At 39.1% G+C, this 10,300-nt stretch overlaps 1 protein-coding gene across 1 annotated transcript; it reads right to left on the bottom strand.

The window, feature by feature from the left end:
* Window positions 1-4,799: 4,799 nt before the first annotated feature.
* Window positions 4,800-8,759, bottom strand: LOC129232736 (uncharacterized). Its single transcript, XM_054866847.1, has 2 exons — window positions 6,260-8,759; window positions 4,800-5,524 (listed from the first exon to the last, which is right to left on the bottom strand). Exons 1-2 carry the CDS (start codon window positions 8,757-8,759, stop codon window positions 4,800-4,802), a joined length of 3,225 nt encoding a protein of 1,074 aa, XP_054722822.1.
* Window positions 8,760-10,300: the final 1,541 nt, after the last annotated feature.

Raw genomic sequence — 10,300 nt, 5'->3', positions numbered from 1 at the left:
TCAACGGACGTTCTTTCTGAAACCGAAAGCCCTCCGATCAGCACGGAATATGCTACTTCCATTCAAAGTTTGGTGATAAAGCGTATAAATGCTTACAACCATGCAGTATGTCTCTTCAACTACGGCGTGAGGGCCCCGACGTGCAGGAAAACTGATACCCCGGCTTTCCACGGCGACAGGGAGCCTAGGGGCGGAGCTGAGTCGTCTCTTCATTAGTGACAAAGCATCAGCAGCCCTTTTCCTGGTAGATTCAGGGGCGGAGATTTCTGTAATTCCTCCAACGCTCACGGAAAGAAAAAATGTACATAAGTTTGAACTATTTGCAGCAAACCATTCGAAAATTAAAACTTTTGGGCAGAAACTGTTACGACTCGATCTTGGCCTCAGACGAGACTTTGTATGGCCGTTCATAATAGCCGATGTCGACAAGTCAATCATCGGGATAGATTTTCTGGCAAACTTCAACCTTTTAATCGACAGCAAAAATCAAATGCTAATAGATGGAAATACAAAACTGTCAACAAAGGGAACGTTTTTTTCAACGAGAAGACCAGTCATCATCGAAATAGAAACGCAACAGCCATATATGTACATAGTCTCAAAATTCCCTGATCTGCTAAGACCTAATATTGTAAATACTAAAATTGTAAATCATAATATTGAACATTTCATCACCACACAGGGACCACCGGTATATAGTAAAGCGCGCAGACTTTCCGCAGAAAAATTAAAGGCCGCTCGAAAAGAGTTTGACTACATGCTACAGCAAAGTTTGTGCCGCCCTTCCAAGAGCAGTTGGGCCAGCCCACTACACCTAACCCAGAAAAAATCAGGTGATTGGAGACCTTACGGGGACTACAGGGCCCTTAAGAACGTTACGGTTCCAGATCGTTATCCGATACCATTTCTAACGGATTGTAGCTATATACTGCATGGAGCTAAGATTTTTTCATCCATTGACTTACTGCGAGCGTACCAGCAAATACCGGTGCATGAAGCGGACATCCAAAAGACCGCCATAACCACGCCTTTTGGGCTATTCGAGTTCCCCTTCATGCCGTATGGCCTTTGCAATGCAGCACAGACTTTCCAACGTCGGATAAACACTGTGTTGCAGGGATTAGACTTTCTTTTCTGTTATTTAGATGACATATTGATTGCTTCGAAGGATGAAGAGACACATCAAAAACATCTGTTCCTTCTCTTCGAGCGACTGAACGAGTATGGTCTACGCATTAACCTTTCTAAATCTATATTTGGGGTAACACACATCCAATTTCTCGGATATGAAATCAGCTCCGAGGGAATGAAGCCTTGTACATCCAAAGTCGATGTCATTAAAAATTATCCCGAACCTAGCTCTGCCACTAGCCTAAGACGGTTCCTGGTAATGGTAAATTTTTACCACAGATTCATTCCTAAATGCGCTGGCATACAGCAACCACTCACCAAGTTACTTGCTGGCCATAAAAAGAATAGCACCAAACCTCTTCAGTGGACTGACGAAAGTCGTGAATCGTTTTCCAGGCTCAAGGATGCCTTATGTTCGGTGACTCTCTTATCACATCCAGATCCAGAGGCTCAACTGAGTTTGGTAACGGACGCTTCAGACATAAGCATCGGAGCCGTCCTTCAACAAGAAATCGCTGGATTAAAAAAACCTCTTAGTTTCTTTTCAAGAACTCTATCCCCGGCACAGAGGAAATACAGCACGTACGATCGTGAACTTCTGACCATTTACAGTGCAGTTAAGCATTTTAGATACTTACTAGAGGGAAGGCCTTTCGAAATCTATACGGACCACGAACCCCTCACATACGCTTTTCGACAAGACTTGGACAAAGCCTCTCCCAGACAAGCAAGACAATTGAGTTATATTGCTCAATTTTCAACGGATATTCGCTACATTAAAGGAGAAGAAAACATTATTGCTGATACCCTTTCCAGAATTGATACAATATCCGCACTATCTCCAATCGATTACGCAGCTATTGCAAAACTTCAAGATGATCACGATTTAACAATTTTGAAGAATAACCCAAGGCTGAGAATGGTTAAAATATCCATTCCAGAAACTGACGAATCCATTTATTGTGATGTCTCCACCAAGAGTAATCGACCCTACATCCCTCCAAACTTCCGACGACAGTTATTTTCTTCTATTCATAACCTATCTCATACAGGGATTAGAAGCACAAGAAAATTAATTACAAAAAGATTCATATGGCCAAATATCAATAAAGATTGTCAGTTATGGTGCAAGGAATGCGTGGAATGCCAAAAATTCAAGGTACAAAGACATACCAAATCAGCTCTTATGGACTTCAAGGTTCCTACCGAACGTTTCCAGCACGTTCACATTGATATCGTTGGACCCCTGCCACCATGTCAAGGTTTTAGATACTTACTAACGATGATTGATCGTTTTTCGCGATGGGTTGAAGCTGTTCCTATGGCAGATCAATCAGCAGAAACAGTTGCAACAGGCATGATCTCAACCTGGATTTCACGCTTTGGAATACCGCAACGTATTACGTCTGACCAAGGACGTCAGTTCGAAAGTCAAATCTTCTCATCTTTGAGCAAATACTTCGGGTTTCAAAAATCCAGAACCACAGCCTACCACCCACAATCGAACGGACTGCTTGAGCGACAGCACAGGACTATTAAGGCAAGCTTGAGATGTCATTTACAACAAAGCAAATCTTGGGTTGACGCTTTACCTTTGGTTCTCCTCGGATTGCGTTCTGCACTGAAAGAAGACATAGGATACTCTTCGGCCGAGCTCCTTTACGGAAGTCCTCTACGTTTACCCGGAGAGTTTGTTGACACCATTCCTAATGTCACGCATTCAGAGTTTGTACAAAGGCTACAAAGTATTATCCGCAACCTAAAACCTTCTGCAGCGACTACCCATGGTAATACGAACGTGTTCGTTTCAAAACAGCTTTTGAATTGCTCACACGTTTTCGTCTACAATAATGCCGTCACTTCATCTTTGCAACCAGTTTGTCTTGGGCCTTATGTTGTGAAACATCGGTCACCAAAGTATTTTGACATTGAAATCAATGGAACTGTCAAAAGAATTTCAATTGACCGACTGAAACCATGCTTTATCGTAAAGGACAACGACGAGAAACCCCTCGGAAACCAAAGACACAGGGATTTCACGGATCAACCCACCCAAGGTGCATTTCGAGAGGAAATTTCACCGCCGAGCAATCGCACTCATACCACACGCAGCGGAAGGATTGTCAGGTTCCCCCCTCATTTAAAGGATTATGATTCCTAATCGTTTGCTCTAGGGAGGGAGTGTGTAGTGAAGTGAAGTCACTGATTCCTGCGAGCTAGCAACTCAACTCGAGCGGAGAGCAGGAGTGGAACAAAAACAATTCGGCGATCGAACAGACGCGTTTGATTTGGTGTGTATCATTGTAAGATTAATAAATAATATGGAGTCAGATGATAGTGTTTACTGAATCAACAACAACACTAAAGCTACACTAGTATGTTGTGGCCATCACGAAACTTTCTTCTATATTTCTCTTTTTTTTTCTGATCCCTCAACATGCTTGACGAGGAAGCAATACTCCCAACAAAAACAAAATTAAACATGCAAAAACTTGACGACCATCCCAATGTCTGAATTATTGAAAAAGCAAAACAGAGTGAAAATTGAAAGTTATTTTAAAAGCCTTGCTTGAATTAATTACAAATATTTTATTTGTTAACAAACATAAGATGGCAACAGTTAAAAATTTTAAATCATTGAGATAATATCTCCGATCATTTCCATACAATAGACGAAGAGCCCAGGGCCGCCAGACCTGACCAGACCTAACTTATTTTCTAAGTAACAAAATGTGTAGGACAGAATAGAGTTAGCATGTACTTTCAACATACGCGTGTTTATTAACTTGGTCCGTGGGGCAATTTGCAGGTACGGGGTACTGAATGTACGCAAAAACAGTGCTAAACTAACTTATTTTCTGAGTCTCAATTTTTATATTATGATACTGAGGGAACTATTCCAAAGCATTTTGTAAGCTGCCAGACCAATCGTATGGGTCAAACATCCCGCCAGACACAGTTAAAACAACCTACCAAACTACCAGACACGTCCCGTGGGCACTAATGGCTGCCAGTGGCGAACCTTACTGATTTTTTAAGTCTCAATTTTTATATTATGATACTGAGGGAACTATTCCAAAGCATTTTGTAAGCTGGCAGACCAATCGTATGGGCCAAACATCCCACCAGACACAGTTAAAACAACCTACCGAACTACCAGACACGTCCCGTGTGTTACGTTCTGGTTCGAAATGAATATACTTGCAAAACACAATGTGGACTGTATAAAAGTTAAATCAACACACTTTATTAGTCTGAGCCACTACTCCTAATTAACTTCTAATAATACATATGAAGCCACTACTTCAAAATAAACAACGCACGAAGCCACTACTTCATTAGATGCAACAACACTTTTGCAATAAGAAAAAAGAAAGAAAAACAATTATCAAAACTGTTGCCATAGAAAACAATTAAAAAATTAAACTTTTCACGAGGTAACATTTTCTGGAGGAAGTACCAAACATACCGCTCCCCTTGAAATCTCATTAGGTTTCAACATATATTTTTTTATGGAATATTTTTTTTTTTAGAAATAATAAATGGCAACAACTAAATTACAAACTACAACAAAGAATTTAAATAAATAAATAGTTAAGTTGAAATTGGAAGTAAATAAACCTTATTTATGCCTCTTTTAAAATGTCCGTATTTAGTATACACAGTCACTACTCGGACGCTTCCATCAGTTCCGGGAAAAAGTTCAACAATCCGACCAAGAGTCCACTCTGTGGCGCGGCATTTTCTCTGTGAACTAGAACAATGTCCCCAACCTTCAAATTTGGCTGCTCCTTCCACCACTTGGAGCGAGGTTGAAGAGTATGAAGATAATCTCTTGACCAGCGGTTCCAGAAATCCAGGCGAAGTCTCTGAATGAGCTTCCGTCTCTCAGAGAGAGAAGAAGCTCTAGATGAAGTACTTGGCTCAGGAAATTGGTGAATGGGACCCCCAACAAGAAAATGAGCTGGAGTCAGGGCACTGAGGTCAGATGGGTCGGATGATAATGCGGTAAGAGGTCTGGAGTTGAGGCAGGCCTCTATTTGAAGAAGGAGCGTGTAAAACTCCTCAAAGTTGAGAAGCGCAGAACCGGACACTTTCACTAGCAATTGTTTAGTACTTTTAATAGCAGCTTCCCACAGTCCTCCGAAATGAGGTGTATATGGAGGAATGAAGGACCATTCTATTCCTTTCATTGAACTGAAATCTTGCATTTCTGCTTCACGGCACAATTGATATAACCTTTTAAGAACTCTTGAAGTTCCCTTGAAATTTGATCCATTATCTGATAGTATTTTACTTGGACATCCTCTTCTGGATATAAATCTGCGCAATGTTGCTAGAAATGCAGCAGTCGATAATTCTGAGACAAGTTCTAGGTGTACTGCCTTGGTTGCTGAACAAATGAAAAGACAAATGTAAGACTTAAACTTGGTAACTGATCTTTTATGAGCACATTTTGTGTAAAAGGGTCCAGCAAAATCAATTCCAACAATTTCAAAAGGACGAGTTTGCTCAATCCTTGACGCCGGAAGATCTCCCATCACTTGAGGAACCGATTTCAAACTCAACTTGAAGCACTTCAAGCATTTCTTAAGTTGTTTTCTAACAACTGATCTACCATCAACAAACCAGAATTTTTGTCTTATTAAAGACAACGTTTGCTGCGGTCCAGCATGGATATAAGTTGTGTGATAGTAATCTATGACCTTCTCTGTAAAGCTGTGATTTTTCGGTAACAGCATGGGATGCTTTTGATCGTACGATAAGGATTGATGTTTGGAAAGTCTGCCTCCTACACGAAGAATGCCGTCAGAGTCAAGAAACACATTTAGAGGAAGCAATTTACTATTACGCGGTAATGGCATTCCTTTAGTTAGCAATTTTCTCTCGGACGTGAACTCATTTTCTTGAATTGTTCGCACCACACAAAGCACTGAGTTATGAAGTTCTTTGGATGTCAAACAACCAGAGATTTTGGTACGACTGGAACAGCTATTGTTCAAATATCTCAAAACCCATGCACAAACACGTATCAATTTTGTAAACGAAGATATTTTTGCCACGAATTCAGGAACAGATTTTAATTTAGATGCGCACGTAATGATTTTTTGCTTCTCTTCTACAGCACATTCAGGAAGAGAATATGTCTCTGTAACGTCTAATGGTATGAAACTACTCATAGGTTGACTTAACCAGTTTGGACCTCGTAACCACATGTCATTGCTGATTAATTGAGACGGAAGTAAACCTCTGGTTCCTAGATCCGATGGATTTTCAGTTCCACGGACGTGAAACCACTTGACTGATGGGATGGTTGTCTGAATTTTAGACACTCTGTTTGCAACAAATGCTTGCCATTTATATGGTTCAGTTGCAAGCCATGCGAGAGTTATTTTGGAATCAGTCCATGCTACAGTATTCTGAACTGGAACTTGAATATTTTTCAAAACAGCAGCTAACAAATCAGCTAGCAACAATGCTGAGCACAGTTCCAAACGAGGCAGAGACTGAGTTTTCAACGGTGCTACCCTTGTTTTCGCAGTAAGCAAAGACACACGAAAATCCGAGTTCGGTAATAAACATCTCACATAAATTGCTGCACAGTACGCTTTTTCTGAAGCATCACAATATGCGTGCAACTCTATATCTGCATGCGAAGAAGTTAGAACTAATCTTGGAATTTTCATTTGTTCAAGGAGATGCAGTTCTTCACAAAATGATATCCAATTCCTATTTAATTCTTCGGGAATGATTTGATCCCAAGAAAGCTTATACTTCCACAATTCTTGAAGTAACACTTTCATAAACACTACACAAGGAGAAAGCAATCCCAAAGGATCAAATACACGGGAAATCTCAGACAATATTTCCCTCTTGGAGTATTCTAGCTTTTGTTTCACAGACTCAATGCTAAAACTAAAATGATCAGCTTTTGGACACCACTGGATACCAAGAACCTTAACTTCAGTTTCTAAGTTTGCAGCCTCTTCTTCATCTAGGAATTCTTTAATCATGTTGGTATTATTAGATTTCCACTTACGAAGATTAAATCCTCCCTTTGCCATCATAGTCTTTAACTGCTTCACAAGCTCAGATGCTTCTTCTTCCGATGACGCACCACTTAAAAGGTCATCAACGTAAAAATGATTCAATTTAGCGTTTGAAGCAAGGGGATAGCTGTCCTTCTCGTCTAAGGCAAGCTGATGTATTGTTCTCGTGGAGAGAAATGGCGCACTTGCAGTTCCATACGTTACCGTGAGCAATCTGTATTCTTTTACCGGTTCTTCTAAATTACTTCTCCACAAAATTCTCTGCCAATCTACGTCTTCAGGATGTACCCTTATTTGTCGAAACATTTTCTCCACATCGGCACAGACTGCAACTGGAAATGTTCTGAATCGAAGTAGAATGGGATACAATTCCAACTGCAAGCGTGGGCCCACCATCAATAGATCATTTAGGGAGTATCCTGATGATGATTTGGACGATGCATCAAACACCACCCTAAATTTCGTTGTTGTACTAGACTCTCTCAAAACTGGAAAATGAGGAATGTAATATGCTTCACTCTTTGCATAATCAGTTTCGGGAACTGGTTCCATGTGTTTCAGTTCAAGATATTCCTTCATAAAATCCTGGTACTGTTTATATTTTGCCGGGTTTGAGCTTAAGGAACGTTCAACTGCATTCAACCTGCGTAAAGCATGCTGTCTAGATTCACCTAATTCTGTTGGAGAGGTGTGGAAAGGCAATTTTACTATGTATTTTCCATCTTCAGCCCTAGAATGAGTATTTTTGAAATGTTCCTCACAAGCCTTCTCAGCACTTGATAGAAAACTAACAGATGGCACCGAGTCCAACTCCCAAAACTTAGAAATAAGTTCATTAGTATCAATATCTATATTATTTAACACAAGTGGAACATTATCCCTAAATAAATTGACAGATCCTGAAATGATCCAGCCAAAAGAAGAACGAACTGCTGAGGGATAACCATCACCTCCGTTGCTAATTTCACCTTTTAACACTTGAAGGAAAATATCTATACCAAGCAAAATGTCAATTCGAGCTGACTTATGAAAAGAGGGGTCTGCGAGTACTAGATCCTTGAAGGCTTCTTGAATTCTAACATCAATTGATGTGTGCGGTAGATTTCCCACAATTTTATTCATTACAAATGCTGAACTTTTAAGCTTTGGCTTAGAATCGAAATGCGGAGAAAACTCCAAGTCTACAAGACCATTAGTACGAGCGGCAGTAGCGCCAAGGCATGACACCGCTATGTTTGCCTTTTTTCTACCTAATCCAAGTCGATTAACACAATCTTCAGTAATAAAATTAGCTTGACTACCAGGGTCTAATAAGGCACGACATAACTGAAACCTCCCAGAAGAATCTAAAGCCTTGATAAGAACTGTACATAGCAATACTTCTTTATTTTCACCTCTAGATACTCTTTCTTCCACTTGAAGAGAAGTAGTACCTGTGTAGATGCTAGGAAGGTCACCGGAAAGCCTAGCGTTATTTTTACTTTCATCAGAATTGCACATTTTTCCTGGAGTAAAAGATTCAGCTTCAATAGAGAGGGTACTAGAGATTTGTTTATTGTCCGAATTCACTGCACTCATACCTTTATCACCCCTATCAATATGCAGTATAGAATTATGCAATTTTCCGCACTCTTTGCATTTTTGAGGACATTTACAGAATTTTAACAGGTGAGAGGAAGAAAGACAACAAAAACACAGATTATTAAACTTGACAAAATTAATTCTTTTCTGAACAGGTACATTTTTAAATTTAAAACATTTCACCAATGCATGATTACCTTTACAAAATGTACAATCTACTTTTGCTTCAGTCAACAAAGATGTGACTTTGCAATTAGAATTTTTCTTTTCGTTAAAAGAATTTTTACTGTTCTGTAAAGTACGAGCTTGTACACGAAGAAATGAGAATAATTGCTCCAAGGTACCTAATTCATCTTTTTTTAATTCCCGTTCCCACCAACTTCTCGTATTTTTGTCCAATTTTTCAACTAATGCGTAAACAACCATAACTTCAGCAAATTCTTCAATTTTATGACCTATAACAGCCAAAGAGCTCACAAATTCATTAGCTGAATCAATTAAATTAAGAATTGCCTGAGGCGATTCATTAATTCTTTGTAAATTAAACAATTTTCTAATAAGTGCATTTACTAGTTCTCGCTTATCAGTAAACCTATCTTCAAGTAGTTGCCAAGCAACCGAATAGTTTGCATTTGAAATCGGCATAGAATTTATAATTCTTAACGCTTCATCTTTACAACTAGCCTTCAAATATTGCAATTTCATTGCATCTGAAATGCTTTTATTTTCATGAACACTAGTCGTGAATAAATCCTTGAAAGTTAGCCACTCTTCAATTTTCCCCGAAAAAATGGGAAGAGAAAGAACAGGTAATTTAACTTGTGCGAAATTGTCGCCATTTTCTTGTAGAACAAGTTTTTCGGTTTTCACACTCACACTATCTTTTGCGCGATTAATTTTTAAAGCAAGGTCGTCAATTATATCTTGCAGTAAATAATTTTCATTCATAAATTCCTCGATTTCAGTTTCCTTACACATTCCATAAATTGCATCAAAAATGGAATTTATCTCTACCGATAATTGATTTGTCTTGGTTTCAAATAACTTGAGTTCCACCAAATCGGCTTTTTCAACAGCATTCTCTACTTTTTCATTATGGCGATTTAATGCCGCCTTGGCGACAAATAATTTTATTTTCAATTCATTCATAGTTTGACGAAATAAAGTGAACAATAATTCTAAATGACTCACCGGCTAATTACTCAAAGCTCCGGTCTCTGGAGGACCATTTCTATGTTACGTTCTGGTTCGAAATGAATATACTTGCAAAACACAATGTGGACTGTATAAAAGTTAAATCAACACACTTTATTAGTCGGAGCCACTACTCCTAATTAACTTCTAATAATACATATGAAGCCACTACTTCAAAATAAACAACGCACGAAGCCACTACTTCATTAGATGCAACAACACTTTTGCAATAAGAAAGAAGAAAGAACACAACAATTATCAAAACTGTTGCCATAGAAAACAATTAAAAAATTAAACTTTTCACGAGGTAACATTTTCTGGAGGAAGTACCAAACAGCATTAGT

The sequence above is a fragment of the Uloborus diversus genome, unplaced genomic scaffold, assembly GCF_026930045.1.
Source record: "Uloborus diversus isolate 005 unplaced genomic scaffold, Udiv.v.3.1 scaffold_1347, whole genome shotgun sequence".
NCBI classification, from domain to species: Eukaryota; Metazoa; Arthropoda; class Arachnida; order Araneae; family Uloboridae; genus Uloborus; species Uloborus diversus.
Note: the sequence above shows the minus strand (reverse complement) of the source record. Positions and strands in the feature narration are given on the sequence as shown.